The sequence below is a fragment of the Glycine soja genome, chromosome 6 (assembly GCF_004193775.1).
Source record: "Glycine soja cultivar W05 chromosome 6, ASM419377v2, whole genome shotgun sequence".
Lineage (NCBI taxonomy): Eukaryota > Viridiplantae > Streptophyta > Magnoliopsida > Fabales > Fabaceae > Glycine > Glycine soja.
This window is the reverse complement of record NC_041007.1, coordinates 47,199,630-47,217,376: the sequence shown is the minus strand read 5'-3', so window position 1 is coordinate 47,217,376 and position 17,747 is coordinate 47,199,630. Positions and strand designations below refer to the sequence as shown.

Below are 17,747 nucleotides of genomic sequence, written 5' to 3'. Positions count from 1 at the left end.
AATTATTTTTTTATAATTTTCATAATTTATAAAATAATTAAAATTTATTCTTAGAAAATTATAAATAATTTTAATGAAACAATATTTTTTAAATTTGAGCGCACACCAAACATTGAATATAATTAAAACTTATCATATTGTTGTTATATTTTGTTCTTATTCTACTTACATATTTTATCCTGATCATGAGTCCCTTAACAGGTTGGTGTACATGATATTTTTCAAAATGTGTCGTGTCATGTATTTGACTTTTAATACAAAGAATTATTGTTTTTTTTGTCTTTTTCCTATACTCAATTAATTAATTCATTAAAATTAAAAAATAGTAGTATTAAATTTATTTTAAATTTATATATTTTTTATAAAAAATTATTCTTAATATAAATGAAACATATTTTAATCCTTTTTTCAAATATTTTTTTATTAATTTTAATTCTTTTAATCTCTTTCATTATTAACATATTGATTTTTACTTCTAACATTTTACAATATCGTGAATCATTTTTTTTTCCACAATTAATGAAAAAATTGTTACAAACTTTTCTTAATTGTGGCGGTTTAAAGGAAAAACCACTACAAAATATATTAAAATTGTCGTGATTTTTCTATTCCGGGACAATTTTTGTGATTTTTTTTAAATTGGGGATAAAAACAAATTTAAACTTCTAAAGACCCTAAAACATTAAAAAATTCCACTTACTATTTATTAGATTCATAAAATAACTCATAATTTAGGATATTTTTGTAAAAAAATTTAATTCAACATACATTGTAAATTGAATGTTATAAAACAACCAAATCGATCTTCTAATTTAGGTCTTATAAAAAAATCAGAAAGAGTAGTAAGTTTGAGATTATTATGATTTTTATATAATAATATATAATTAAGTATTATTAAATTTTTTAAAATTAAAAAACTTAAATATATATAATACATAAAATTTAGTCGAAACTATAGACACGCGCATTAATCCCACATTAATTACCTAATATTTGTAGACCCCATAATGCTGGCTGATTATTGAGGGCAACCCCATTATCTTGATTTGACTGAATATACAGCGATTGATGCCACTCAAACTTGAAGCTAATTAAGTCATCCTCAGTGCACACACACTTACATACAATACAATGTCTCTAATTTTCATAGGCATTAATTTTTCTTTCATTTAACATTCCAACTTTTCCATGGAGTTCAAAAATCATGTTGACCAAAACCAAAGGATATCATCAACAACGACGTGCCCTCTTTCCGTTGTCACGATGTATTCGGAAACTCATTGGAAGGTAACGCTCTCTATTCTTCACTCCCTTTAATTCAAGACACCTATTTGTTTTGTTGTTTAAAAATACAAAGTTTTTCCAACATCAATTCATTTATAGGGTTTGAGTTTGTACTAGGGGAGTCTCCTGGTAATGTTCTAACACCCAATGTTTTCCCAACACCAATGTCAGTCAATATGTGAATGAAGTGTTACAACAAGATTTGGAAAAAAAACAAATAAACGAGAATAGAAGAAGATGAAAATTAGGAAAGAAATAGTCATGAGTGAGATGACATTGATACAACGACCAGAGTTAGAGGAAGAAGTAAAAAAAAAAAAAAATAGAGTTAGAGAGATAATTGAGAATCCCGTTGGAAATCTCAATTCAAGAACAAGTTTCAATATCTTTCGATCCAAGTTTATGCTATCAGGATAATAACATCAACACATTTGGTGCATCACAATCCCAATTAACCACCCCTGACAATTTTTATTTTTTTTATATCAAACAACCGATGATGACTAACAATGATTATAAAGTCTCCATACAGATTAGTATACTTGCATCCTATATTTGTTTGACTAATTACTCCTCAACAATACATTTTCTTCACAGTATATTTGCATTACTGTAATTTTACTAGCAATGTTAGGCAATCATTATACATATATATATATATATATATATATATATATATATATATATATATATTATTCATACACCAACATTTTAAAGAGATCAGGATGGATTCAATATATAAGAAATGTTGAAATTCTTAATTAGCCGTCGAACATATATTATTTGTTTTATCCCATTGCAGGCTAAGGAAGATGTTCATCTTTATGGTACAAAGCGCAAAGTGATGTGATCTCCTACAATTTATGACAACCACAATTCTCCACTAGATTTGTCAAAGAAATCCAAGCAAGAGTGAATTTGTGCATTATGTCATGTTACTACTACAAGTAAAAAATAAAAAAGATTGAACGATCATCTTCATGGAAAAGGGCATAAAGCTAAAGAAAAATCCATAATATGTTGGCTAGCTACTTAATGAATTTAGATTTCTTTTTTTTTTTTTCATTGAGAATGAATTTGTATTTATATTTCTAATTATAAAAAGATGTTTGAAAGATTTTTATTTATATAACTTTGGAGAAAACTTCAAAAGATTAAATAAGTTAAGATTTCTTAAAATTTGGAATTTTGCCAAAGTTACCCTTGTGAAATTTTTAGGGGAAAATAGTCAAAATATCATGGGCGTGTCGTTGATATAGGATTTTACTCTTTTATAACAATGGTGTCGACTGCAAAGCCTATGATAGTATAACTCAAGTCTAGTTCATCATTCACATACAAAAGATATTTGTTTAAAAATGAATTTTAAAGAGACTAAATTTGTAAAATATATTTTGAAAAATTAATATTTAGAAAGAGTTTAATTAATAGTTATTAAATTAATAATTAAAATAAAATATTTTTATTCTTCTTTTTCACCACAAGAATTGCAACCGAAACATATTAAAAATGGTGAGAATTCAATAGCTAGTGGGATACTGATTAGATGGATAAACATTATAGACTCTGCAGTTCTGCCTACCAGCTAGCTACTTGCCTATGCCGTAGGAGTTTGCTGATTACAACACAATGATGAACAGTGTAAAGATTTGAAAGAGGGAGGGAGAGAGAAGCTAATGTTTAAAAATTGAGGTGAAATATCGTTTAATATGTCAAAAACCAGCAAGAGCCAGAAATTGTGTTTGTTTTCCTAGTATTGATGCATAGAGGAGTCCTTAATTAAGTATATATTATAGCCCTCTCTTTCTCTTCTGGATCAAAGACAAACAATCACTTGAAATAACTAACATTTGCACGACAAATATGGATTGATGAAAGAAAGAAAAGAGTCATATATATTCTTCTAACAACAATTTCTTTTGTATTAAGAACAAAATATGTTTAACAACAATTTGCATGTACTAACAACATTTCTATAGTATAACAAAAGCAATAAGCGTCTAGAAACAGGATATGAAGGCATGTCTTATTACATAGGAGGGACATTAGAGTCTGACAAATTTATATTTCCCTTGCCCGTGGTAAAATTAATTGGTCAGGCCAAAATGGTAACATAACTCTTCTAACTCTTTCTTTAGACTTGCGCGGCAAATCTTTCGTTCTTGTCATATGCATCTACCAAGTAGACCAATTAATCTACCTGTGCATCAAAGAAGGACGATGTTACTCTAGATTCTCTAAAAGTAACATAGGCTAGTAAATAATAAACCTCAAGCAAGAAGTCCTCACTCAAAATATTCTTGTAACTTCTTAAAAGTCTAGGCATGCTTAATTCTTGAGAATAATTCTATTCAATTGCACCAATACCTACAAACTTTACCTCCCTCCCCTCTCCTTTTACCACCAAACCAACCTTATAACTACTTATAAGCATGAAACATGATCAACAACAAACACAAATTGCAGAAATTGTCACAACATATGAAAACGAGCCAAGACAGTGTCATCATCTGATAATAGATTAGAGAGATACAATATAACAAATAAACATGAAATTGTACTTGTTTGATGGGAGAATTATTTAATTTCTCGCAGGCAATACTGATGGAGACCACCTCTTCCAGCAAACAGAATCTGGTGGTTAACGTGTTTCCTAGTAGGGTTTGGAGGTTTTCTCACTTTACTACGTATGAGTCAGAAAACCCAATATATAACGTGTCCATGACCACAATTAAGACTGCATCGACCTCATTTGTCCGCAACATCAACTAACCCGATGAAACTGCATTGCGATAGTGTAATAGTATGTAATTAACAGTGTAAAATTTTTTTTATCAATGAAGATTTCTGAGTTTATGTCTATGCACTGTCAATGTAAAAACTTTTACACTGATAATTAATCAGAAATCATCATTGCTAAAAATAATATTACATTGGAAGATTATCAAAATAATATTTAAAATGTTATCCCTTCTAAGTAATTGTTTACTCAATTTTTAATTTCAAAATTATTATGGCATCATAGCAATCAGTTTTTGCAACCTGCAATTGCGTAAAAGTGTCAAAAGGGTGTCCTTCGATTTTGGGTTTGAGACAAAGAACACAAACATAAAAGAATAGAAATTTTCAGTTATGTATCTAAAATAAAGAAAGGATAAAGTCTTCTCTGATTTTGTAGGACAATCCCATCAAAGTCTTCTCATAAATTAAACCAGGGATCACAAAAAGAACCACGAAGAACACCCCACAATGACCAGTCTCCACAACATTGCAAAAGCCACTATGTAGCTCCCAATGAACAAAGAAATTTTCAACAAGAAATTCAAGCCCTGATTTACAGTTAAACCAAGAATGAGGACAGGCAGGAAAATAATGATTAAAAGTTAAAACTATAATTGCATAAGAACGAGAATTGGTATTCATTGAAACGAAGGAATAATCAAAGTCACAATCTTTTGTCACTTGAAAATGGAACAGTCAAAAAATAGATTAAAATAAAACCTACCGCATGTGAAAGATAAAGTGTCATCAGGTTACAATCTTTTGTCAGTTTGTATTAGAAGATATCAACCATTCTGATTTCTGAAGCATCCATTATTCTACATATGAATTGAAACATTACCTGCAAGGAAAAAGAAAAAGAAAAAAGAAAAACTTCAAAATATAATATTTAGAGACAACTAATGCCACACAGAAAGGGGGAAAAAAGGTACAAAATTATATGAATTGTGGCCAAAATAGCTCCATCCTGCAGAGTTTGGTCATTAGGTTCAGGTTTAGGTGCAACTAATGGACTAGTGGCATCACCTTCCTCTTCAAAGAGCTGCAATAGCCTATAGACATTGAGAATAAACCAAGACCACCCCCCATATAGTCAGAAAAAAACAACGACAACAACAACTACTCGAATCATTCCTTTCCTTACCAGAAACATTGCCATTCAAAGCTCACATGTGTCCATCACAGATTGACAATTGAAAAAGTACAGGTTATAAGCACTATGGCAAGTTACAGTCAAGAGGCATTGGAAGGACTTGCACTTGCTCCTAGAGAATTGCAGCATCAACCGTATGTACGGTTCTCCTTTCTAGCTAGCAAACTGAAGATCCAAGAACATCACATGAAAATCATCAACAGGGTTCCTTGCCTTGCCCTTAATTAAAGATCCTGTGTGATGCTGACTTGCGGCTGCTATTGGAAACTTTCTCCAAGTCCTGCCTATACAAGACCCTACACTCCCCAATATAACTAAGTTTCCATCAACCAAAAATGAAAATATGGAAAAAGAAAGGAAATCAGAAGATGTATTCAACTTCCAGATATGTTTATCATGATCTTAGTCATTGACCAGGAACATTTTAATTCGGATTGGCTTCAGTAGAGTTTTCACAAGAACTTTCAAGACTTTATGTTTACAAATGCAGAATGAAATGCTTCTGCAGACACAAGAACACCCTCCACATAAAATTTTAAAAGAGTGTCTCCGAACATATGACTTAGCTTGATTGTCAATAGTAAACAAGTAACATCAATCCTATTGGTATTGTACATCTCTATATCAAATACGAAATCCCTCTCTTCAATAGAGGTTAGTATCCTCTACACTTCTAATTCAAAAAGAAAACTATACTGCCTTGCCTTTTTTTCTTTACCAATGTGTATGGTTAGAAATTACTCCTTCTGTCCCAAAATAAATGTGGCATTTGAAAAAAAAATTCCTAAAAATAAGTGTTGTATTTAGTTTTTAATGTGAAATTAATTGTTTTTTTCCATTTATATCCCTAATAATTGTCCTTTTAATTTTTCGATGTTATATTAGTATTAATATAAGTTTTGTAAAATCATTATTCTCTTTCATTTATTTAAACATAGAATAACACTTGTTATGGGACGGCGGGAGTAAAATGATAGCATGCATGAAGCATTGGGCCTTAATCGCTATGGTCTTCAAAGCACTGATGTCACTCCTCTACAGGTTTACTTAATAGTGATCGAGCACTTCCCATTCAAATTATTGTTATTATTATTATTATTATTATTATTATTATTATTATTATTATTATGATCATCATCATTATGATCATCATCATCATCATCATCATCGAGTAAAAGATATTACTAAAAGTGATCATCGACAATCAGATTTGCGCTGCTTAAGAGAAAGTTGTTGTCAAAGCTATCATTTCCTTATTATTATTATTATTATTATTATTATTATTATTATTATTATTATTATTATGATCATCATCATCATCATCATCATCGAGTAAAAGATATTACTAAAAGTGACCATCGACAATCAGATTTGCGCTGCTTAAGAGAAAGTTGTTGTCAAAGCTATCATTTCCTTTGAGCTAATTGTTTGATTAAGTTAAAGCTTTAGAAAATCCTTATTTAAAAATTATTCAGAGATTGTCAAAATTAAGTCTAAGGCCACATTATATCTCTGCTGTAGCTATTCAGAAATTTCTAACTTTTATCACATAGTGTATTTTATTTAAATTGATTAAATTGATGTGAAATTTTTTTATTTTGTTTATAAAATGTTATTAATATACCTCCCCCAAATACATTAAATTGTAACTTTGAAGGATTTCATTTTTATCTTTGTTTTCATCTCATTTTTTGACTGTAGATTTATTTTTGGATCTTATAATTTTGTTTGTTTGTTGAACATTATTTTCATGAATTCACACGATAAATTAACATGTAATCTATTTGTCATGTAAGAATCAATGCCAACATCATTTGTGAAAAGATACTAAAAATAAACCTTTTGTTAAATGCATGAAAAATACATAAACTAAATTACATCATATAAAACTAAGAGGACTAAAAACAAAGTTTCATAAAACTATAGGAATTAAAAACTTTTTTTTTTCCTCCTAGCAACTAATCAGTTGGACAATATTATTTATACCTATAAGTAGGCAACAAACAGAACTTCCTCTCAACAAAGACCTACTCCCAACTTGTACAACTAAACCAAAGCATGTGCATGTAAAACTCGAATTTGAATGTGTACAAAAAGTTAATACAAAGTATAAAAACATATAATACTAGAAAATATTTCTAGCTAGATGGTCCTGCGCGACACAAAGGACATGTGCTACTGATGTTGAGATGAAAGATATGAGCACAAGGGTGAGGCGAATTGCTTCTGATCCAAATGAAAGTACTGTCTGGAGATTGGACCAAGTTATAACTGATTTTCTCCTAAAAAATTTCCATGACATACAGTGCAAGTTAAAGTATGGTGGGTTCTCCCCCTTTTTTTTTTTTATCTTTCTCCAAAAATTTCCGGAACCATTTTTCTCAACCCTCTCCCACTACCAACAACTAAGTTGCATTCCTCTCAGTCTCAGATTCTGAGTTCAAACACCATGAAGAACCCTTCACCAACCACGATGTTAAGAAAATGGCATAATACAAGTGTGAAGTCCCACATTGGATGATAAAAATGGGAAAGTAACATGAATTGTCCATTAAAATGACAATTGTCTTCACATCTTTACAAACTGATTTTAGTTTCTCTCTGCATATTGTTTTTACGGCGTACACAGACTTGAGGCAATGCAACTTATCACTGTTGTGGGAGACACAAGAATTGATTGTGTGGTTAAGAAACGGTAAAAGATTTTGAATTCAATTACTCCTGCTAACAAAAATTAACATACTAACAATTAATATTTATCGATTTAAAAAAAAACTTATCACTGTTGTCTCAGGTCTTTAGGCAAGGGTAGGTATTGAAAAATGAAGAGCCTCTCTCCATGTTCTTTCTTTCTTTGTGAATTATGACAACTTCATTAGTTCTTTCTTTCTTATTTTTGAAATTTCAGTCTGTAAGAAACTAAGCATTCTCATCCTTCCTTTCGTGAAAGATTATCGTCAGAGGTTGAAAATTTTATATTTTAAAAATAAGTAATTAATTTATTTTTAAAAAAATAAGGATAGTTTGCACAATGTTTTTGATATTTTTTTGTTCTAAATATATTATATTTATTTAATTTGAAATTTTCATTTAATTATTAGAAAAATATATTCATAATAATTCATGACATTTTATATTCATTTTTATATTTTTTGCATCAACTTTAAAATAAAATTGATATATATTACTTTCTGATTGATAAAAAAAATTAATAAATATTCTTTTATTGTTACAATGCTATAAAATAGTTAAATTATCAAATATTAAAATTACTTATCCTTAAAATTGCGAAATCCCACTTAATATCTATTATTATTATTATTATTATACAACTGAAACCTAATTTAAATTTCATATTGTTATTGTAATTTTCTATAATTTATTCATTAGACAATTAATTATTCTTAAAAAAATCAACATATATGTTTTAATACATATGCAGCTGATGCTGAAATTGTGCATTATAAATACCTATTAGGAAGAATAATAGAGAAAGGAAAAGCAACAGAGTATTAAGTGGAAAAGCCGAATCTGGTAACAAGTTAATCACTGTATTATCAACTCAAACACTGAAAATCAGAGGGTATCCACACATTCATACAGGATTTCCAAACAGATCCTACAGAAATTATCAGTTTTTCTTTTTTTTGGTGAGCAAGCGGGGCCTAAGCCCCAAAGCATGACAACCTAACCAGACTTGAAAAAATCAATTGAAATATCGCTTGTTTATATTCCTATATATATGCCAATGCAGCACATGCCAATTAGCCATAAATCACAAACTTTGATAGTTGCAAAGCACGTGGTTTCATTTTCAATGGCATTTTGCACATCAAATCTCACACAACGAAGAAACTGCTTTCCCAATTCAGAGTTCTGCCTAAGAAAAAAAGTATGTAGGATTCATACAGTTCTTTTAATTTCAATGAGTCAGTCACCAGAATGGAAGATTATCTTAAGAAACACATCCAAGGAGTTTTCAAAAGTGCATGTTTAATTTAGCGAAGTGAATATGAAGGACCGGCAAAAGAGTAACGGGATGAAACTGGCACAGCTGTAGCTTTCAAACTCTCTTGGTAGTGCTGCATCCGATTGTATTCAGACAAAGCATCAGCCGCAGAATATGTTGAGTAAAGCCTATCCTGAACAGCCTCCCTCCTTTGTAAGTTATCACTTGCAGTCAAGGATCTTCCCCCAGCCAAATAAGTGCTTGAAGAGATTTCCTGTCTACTCATAGGTGGCAAATATGGATCCCTTGGTGAAGCACCATAGGGATACGGGTGATAAGGATCGTCTTCATGTGCAGAAATTCCGCCACGCAAATAGGTCTGGTGTTCACTCTCATTGAAATGATGAGGATCGGCATGAAGACTTTCTCTGTATGAAGGGACGTTTGTGCGGTAGAGAGGGTCCACATGATGAAGGTGATCTCTTTCATAATCCCTCTCATAAGGATCGAGTGTAGGATTAACTTGAGGGGCTGGTATCGCATTCCTTTTATCTCCTTGGAGACCATAAGCTCGGTAACTCTTCTCAGTAAGAAATAAATCACGGGGAATTTCTTCTTGCCGTTCGATTTGGGGATCCCTTTCCCTGTGCAAATAGGACCATGATCCCCTAACACCATCAGGAGCAACCCTATCAGGAATTATTGCTTTTGGAGGGGAACGAACAGGCTGCAAGCCTGAACGAACATCCACAGGCCGGAAAAGTTCAGTGAGCTTCTTAACCTGAAATACAACATTTGAATATCATCTATGATGAAGAATAAAAGGATCTGACAGCTAGCCAATCAGAGGCATATTCGATTCTCACTTGTCGAGCAGTAAGTTCTGTTTTGAACTTGTTCTTCTCATTGTAATTTTCCTTTATTGCCTTTTTGAAAATGCTCTCTGGTAGCGGGAAACAATCAGAAGCAACATTGAACCGCACCTGAAGGTTGCACCATCAGCACATAAATCATAATAAACAAAGACAACATCGGGACAAAGTAGATAGGAAAATAGGATGAGAACAAGTAACCTGAGCAGGAAAGTTACCACCAAAAGCTCGGGGTTCAAGTTTCATACCACCAGAAGATGAAGCTCTGTAAATCCCATACAACAGCCTCAGATCAAAATCATAAAGAAAAAGCTTAGTTCCCGGCTTGATACTTAAAACAATGTCTTTTTTAGTAGCTGAAACACCCATGACGCGATAGCGGAAACAGTCAGGTTTTGTCTTCGCACTGCACATAAAGATGAAACCACTAGGTTTTTCTCTCCTTTTCTCACTGGAGTTAGTATTTTCCACTCTACTATGCTTAGTTCTGTTTATTCTGCTCCCAGCACCCTTGTCTGACTCTGTATGTTTCTCTTTACTCTTCTGCTTCTGTTCACTCTTATCCACCTTAATGATCTTATTTTTTTCAGCCTGATGGCTATTGTCAATAGGACTTTTGTCATCAGTGCTCCTATTTTGACTTTCCTTCTCTTTATTCCTCCCATCCTTCTCACTCTTCTCTTTAGGCAGTTCATCACTATTGCCCACTACTTTGTTGTTCTTTCTAAGTCTTCTCCCTCCCCCAATCTGTTGAGAACCTTTATTCATTATGGTCTTGAACTTACCACCCTTGGATTTCTTAGCAATTTTAGATTTGGCCTTCAATGATTGTGGAGTATTCTTGTTACTCTGCTCTGGTTTACTAGATCCTTCAGCAAGATTTGTATCCTTATTGTGATCATCTTTTTCTGATGATTGAGGATTAGAAGACTCCCCTGGAGGATTCTTACTGCCCTTCTTTCTGTCTCTTCGCATATTATACAGGTACTGGAGCAGACAAATATCAAAAGGTAAATTTTACTGGAACCAGTAAACAAAATCAATAGCAATTCAATTAAGGAGGCTGAGATTGAAGAAGAAACATGAAGGGGGAAAAGGAAGGGTCAAAAGAACCTCTTGACCTAAATTGGTTATTCAATAATGGCTTAATCATGGCATATATAACTTCCGCTAATGTCAAAACCCATTTACTAACTACTAACACAGGACACTCCATCATCAAAACTTTATTGCAAAATACTAACAGTAACTAAGATATCTTTAGTTGAACAGGTGAAGAAGCTCTAAAAATATTTCAAAAAATCACTTCACTCATAAGCTAAACCTAATGCTTGAAAATATTTCAGGCAAAACCTTCAAAATCAATGATTATCATATTTGTCAATCCCAGCAGCACAAACCCCAATACGACTTAAATAATTTATACTTCACACATATAAATGCTCATAAATATAAAGAAAAGGAAAAATCAAAATCATAGTCTAAATAATTTATACTTAATATATACAAATGCTGAAAAATAAAAATAAACAAGAAAACCAGAAGTGTGTCTTAAAGACACAAGTCAATAACACCAAAAGTTTAAAACATGTAGGAAAAACATATAAATGCTCATAAATATAAAGAAAAGGCAAAATCAAAATCAGTCTAAATAATTTATACTTAATATATACAAATGCTGAAAAATAAAAATAAACAAGAAAACCAGAAGTGTGTCTTAAAGACACAAGTCAATAACACCAAAAGTTTAAAACATGTAGGAAAAACTTTTCAGCGAAGAGCAAGAGAATGTAGGAATGAAGTAAAAATAAAAGGAATTAATATAAAAAATTAGAAAACATAGATATGCAAACAAACTGAAATTTTTTAAAGGAAAAATAAAAAGACCAATTAGGGACCATGAAGTGTGAAGAAAGAAACCATCACAGGAGGGGGGAAATAACAGAGATATAATGAACAGAACTGAGATCAATGGGACAGCCGACAAAGCAAAACAGAACCGACAAAACACCATTCAATGGGACAGCCACAAAGCAAAACAGAAACAAAATGGAACATTCAATAGATTGCAATTGAATGTTTGGCCGTTTGAGTACCACTTTTATTAGGGAAATAATAATTGGGTTTTTTTTCCTTCCAAAAGTTGTCTCAGGAATGTGACAGAGTGATTATTTGTTCCAAAACAAAGGTTACTAAATTGTGGGTGTGTTTGACAAAGTGTCTTTGTTGAAAAGGAAATGGGTGGGAAACAGAGAGGATGGAGAGGAAATAGATGAGAAATGGGGAATTTCTATTGTTTGGTACGGTGGAAATAGGAGGAGAGAATAAAAAGGTGTGGGGACTGGGGAGGGGCCCACACCTTTTTATTTCCTGTCTGAACTACGCAGAAATGCGAGGGGGGGACCCACGATTTTTTTTGGCAATTTTTCAGAAATTGAGCATTTTCTAGCTTTTTTATCTAGCCATTCAAAACACTACAAATTGAGCAATTACTGGCAGTTTTATATGTTATTGACAGTTTAAACCGTTAGAGTTGTATAAAAATCGATTTTAGAAACCATAAACATTTTTCACGAATCACAACCCATTGTGAATAAAAAATCGATTAACAAAGGCTTTTTTCATTTCTCTTTTCCCTATTTCTCTTAAACCAAACACCCCTAAATTCATTCCATTTCTCACCTATTTTCATTCACTCTATCTCTCTTTTCCATATTTCCATCCACCCTATTTCTCATTTATATCTTTCCTTCCTACCAAGCACATCCTATATGTGTATGAACACTGTATTCTCTAAAATAGTGCTGCTTCATAGGTTAAAATAGGGATGAAATTATAAAATTGAAAAAATCATAATAAGGTTTAAAAATCACCAAAAATGAATGTTCCCAGCAGACTCTCCTTCGATTTTTTTCAATTCCAATGCCAACTCAATACCCTGTCTAGAAAAACTAACCTATACTTTCTACCATTCCACTTACAAAAAAAACACAACAAAAACAAGTATAAGGGCTTAATTGAAAGTGGATATGGAATCATAATCAAATTCAACCCTAAATTCACTCAGACATTTTAAAAAAACCCTAAATTCACTTAAATATTTCAAAAAAGAAAACAAAAGCAAAAAACTTAAAGAATTAGCACAAGTCAAAGTTCTGCAGTAGATAGCAGCTTATCCAGCACCCATTCTAACATCAATAGTAATAGGTTGACTAAAACAACCCCATGCAAAACATTTTCCCTTTATCTCATAAACCTAATCCAGAACAATTTCCAGAGGTGAAAATCATCAAAAAAAATTCAAAATGGTGTACCCCAAAAACAACTCAAATTCAAAATGGGGTACCCCAAAAACTACTCAAATTCAAAATGGATTAAGCTTAAAATCATGTCCCCAATATATTTATGCATCCCCCAAAACAACCAAAGATTAACTTTGAGAAACATACCACAAGCAAAAAAAGAGAATTCAGTGCTGCAACTTCCTGCAGTTAAAAAAACTTCGTACCCCATTGCCCAGAGGCTCTTCGCTATGCGAAGGTATGGGGGAGGGATGTTGTACGCAGCCTTACCCTTGCATATGCAAAGAGGCTGTTTCCGGATTCGAACCCATGACCAACAAGTCACCAAGGCACAACTTTACCGCTGTACCAGGGCTCGCCCTCATGCAACTTCCTGCAGTTAAGCAAAAATATTCAAATAAATCAAAACTATTTAAAACTTTTATAAGTTGGATAGTTTCAAGTGTAAGACATGAAAGAAAAATGCTATTTAAATGAGATTTTAACAATAGCAACCATATCCATAACGTTTTCTATAGTAAACAAAAGAAGTTCAAGAAAATCACTTGTTTTCCCATTTCTTTAATTTAATTTAACCAAACAATATTGATGGAAGAATAAGGAAAAGGATAACCATAAACACAAACTTAAGCAAACACAGAGAGAGAAGCCAAAACACATTATAGTAATAGTACGATACAACAGGACAGCCACAGCTAAAAGTAAAACAAAATAGCCTAACATGACACAACATAACAAACTATAGGCTTAAAAAATGCAAGTCTAATATAGAAAAATTGAATAGATCAGAAAACATAGGTTACTAAAATACTATATTTTTTATTTTTAGTGTGATAGAGTTGCTAGTTTGAGCTCTGATATAGGAAAGGATTTAGTATGCTAGACCACAATTTGGAAAGTGTAGAGTGAAACGAATTAGAAGGGTCCTATGTTGGTTAGTTGGAAGAGGTGGTAGGTAGTTAGCATTTGAGGAGATGGGTTACATGAGCAAGGGGGGTTATTTGTGTTTGCATGAAAGAGGAAGGACTGTTAGGCACTTTGGCTAGGCAGAGAAAGTGTTTTCTCTGAGGGAAAGGAACTTTTGCTCTGGGAAAGACTGATTCCTTTAGTATCTGTTCAACGAGCTTGTTTTTGGATTCCATAAATCCCTCATTTCTGTTCTAATTTCTGGTTTCCTAACAGAGTGTGATGTTATAGTAAAAGCACCATACTAAGATGATATTAAAATATTAGTAACATGTCCAAATTTATTTATTTCAAAACAAAACTACGAGCACCATGCTGATTCTCATTCCAATTCCAACCAACGCTCTTGTCCACATAAAACATATAATTTCCACCATTCCGCAGAAAAATAAGGAACCTAAAAGGGAAAAAGCCTTAAGTTTAAGAGGTGGGAAACAAAAGTATTGAAGGTAACAATCAAAACTCAAATACTGAAGCAGGTTTTCTAACACTTCAGGGAGATTCCTTTCTGTCTGTTTTTATTTTCCTTTTGTTTGTTTTTTTTTTTTCCTTTTGGTATTACTCTTTGTTGAGGATTCCTCTCAAATTAATAATTAAAAAAAACAATAAAGCCAAATGAATCTTTTCACTTGCTCATACTCAATTGTGTAGATTTAATGTTAAAACAAAAAATAGCGTTTCCAAATTCCGGTCACGTTAGAATGTTACATGTTCCACAGATGATGTTCGTAAAGTCCATGCAAACAACTGTAATCATATAAAAACATTGAAACAATGCCAAGGTGAGTTGATGTTGAGAAATTCAAGTGCAGCATAGAACCATAATCAATTTGATTTTCGCACACGCGATTGAACATTCAAAATTTAGAGACACATTCTCACACGACGAGAAATAAACAACAAATAGAGAAATAGTGATAACAAAAATCGGCTATGAACAAATGTGTGCCCTAGAAACGATTTAATTCAATGAAATTGAGGTTCGCGAGTTCCTGAAATGCAATTCACCGTTTGAATCATACGACGCAAACACAAGAAGGAGTAATGGAGGTGGAGAGGGAAAGTACCTTAGAGATCTGAGTCAACTCGGTTGATATCGAACGAGTCGAACGGTTGAGAGTGAAGAAACGTGGAGCAAAAGAAGGGTTCTTCAATCGAAACGAAACGAAACCAAACGAACCACAAAAACTCAATCAACAACACCTTTTATATTTATCGATACAAATTAAATAGAGAGAGAATGGGACTCAATATATTTACTTGACTCTTCCCTCATACGTCAGTTTTTTTTTTTTTAACCACCGTTACAATTCTTAAAGTATCCCATAAGTTTCGACTAATTAGATAACTTATAAGATTAATCCTTGATTTGAAGCTTAATCAAGTTCATCCCTCACCAAAGATGTATTATATAGAAATTGAACTAAGACTCTTCCCACAAGTTCAGTTTAGTTTTTGACACTTCCTTAATGCTATTTCATGTGGTTCTTCCACAATGGGTTCATTATGTATCATGGGCTCATCATTGTGTTGTACTTCTTCATTACTGTTTGTAGCAATAGCTGAAGTAGTAATCACCTTACTGCTAGAGGCAAAAGCTAAAGGGACTTGCACTCTAACTTCTTTAATTTTCACTTCTCGTGGAACTGTACTCCCACTGATTTCACCGTTTTCAATGAACCTTGCATTTCCAGTTTCGACAATTCTCATACTATGATTAGGACAATAAAACATATACCCCTTTGACTTTTCTGGATAACCAATGAAATATCCACTGATTGTTCTTGAATCCAATTTTCTTTCTTGCGGATTGTAAATTCTTATTTCTGCCTGGCAACCCCAAACGTGCAGGTGCCTCATACTAGGTGTCCTATTTGTCCACAGTTCAAAAGGTGTCTTTGGAATTGCCTTACTAGGAACCCTATTTAACAAATACATGGCAGTTTTCAAAGCATACATCCACAAAGATACGGGCAAGGTTGAATTGATTAACATACTCCTAACCATATCCATTAAAGTTCTGTTACGCCTTTCTGATACACCATTTTGTTGTAGCGTACCAGGCATTGTGTATTGTGCACAAATGCCTCGTTTCTGAAGGAGCTTAGCAAATGGACCTGAGTGTTGCCCAGTTTCATCATATCTTCTGTAATACTCACCATCTCTATCAGATCTAATAATTTTCACCTTTCTGTCTAATTGTCTTTCTACTTCATTCAAGTAAATTTCCAAAGCATTCACTGCCTGAGATTTCTCATGCAGTAAGTAGACATAACCATAACGTGAATAATCATCAATAAAGGTGATAAAGTATCTTTCCCTTCCGAAAGAACTAACATCAAAAGGTCCACAAATATCTGTATGCACAATTTCAAGAAGCTGAGTGCTTCTTGTGGCTCCTTTCTTTGTGTGTTTTGTTTGTTTTCCCTTAATACAATCCACACAAATATTTAGATCCGTAAAATCTAGATCAGGAAGAATTTCATTCTTTATTAATCTTTCTATCCTTTCTCTAGAAATGTGACCTAAACGTTTATGCCACAAGAAAGCAGATCGTTCATTCACTAAACTACGTTTAGTGCCAACATTATGATGCAGAGTTAAAACGGTTTCAACATACAAACCATCCAATTTCAATTTATATAAACCATCACAAAGAACACCAGTACCAATGAGATGATTATACTTAAATAAACTGAAACATCCATTACCAAAATTAAAAGAGTATCCAGTAATATCAAGTTTAGATAATGAAACCAAATTCCTAGATAAACTAGGTACATAAAGAGTTTCCAGTAAATCTAAATGATGTCCAGTGTCGAGTTTTAAACGATAAGTCCCAACCGCTTCCACTGGAGCTTTCACTCTATTCCCCATGAAAACAAACTTCTTATTTGGGCTTATGGTCTGGATTGTAAGGAATCCCTACATAGTATTAGAAACATGAGTTGTACATCCAGAATCAATCCACCATGTATTATGGGGAACTTCAGTTAAGTTTGATTCAAAACATACAAGAGCATTGAGCTCACCTTTCTTTTCGAACCAAGACTTACGCTTTGGGCAATCTTTCTGGAAGTGTCCAGATTTTCCACAAAAATGACAATTATTGTTCTTTGATGCTTTCTTCTGGATTTGCACAGGACCGTCCTTGATCTTTAATGGTCCTTTGCCTTTATCATGTTTCTTTACAAATTTTTTTCCAGCTCCTTGATTCCCTCGGTGGCTTACATAATGGATTGAGTGACTTCCTTGATTCTTAAGCCTCGTTTCTTCCTGAACTAACATACTGTGCAATTCATGCACATTCCATTTATCTTTCATGGTATTATAACTCATTTGAAATGGGCCATACTCAGATGGTAATGAGTTTAGAATAAACTGAACAAGGAAGTTCTCATTCACAGCCATTCCCAAGGTCTTAAGTCTTGCTGCAATGT

The 17,747-nt window shown here is 32.6% G+C and overlaps 1 protein-coding gene across 1 annotated transcript; it reads right to left on the bottom strand.

Annotated features, from left to right (window-relative positions):
- Nucleotides 1–8,915: 8,915 nt before the first annotated feature.
- Nucleotides 8,916–13,630, bottom strand: LOC114417350. Its single transcript, XM_028382519.1, has 4 exons — nt 13,612–13,630; nt 10,241–11,026; nt 10,034–10,150; nt 8,916–9,948 (listed from the first exon to the last, which is right to left on the bottom strand). Exons 2-4 carry the CDS (start codon nt 11,012–11,014, stop codon nt 9,217–9,219), a joined length of 1,623 nt encoding a protein of 540 aa, XP_028238320.1. The 5' UTR covers nt 11,015–11,026; nt 13,612–13,630; the 3' UTR covers nt 8,916–9,216.
- Between the last annotated feature and the right edge of the window lie 4,117 nt (nt 13,631–17,747).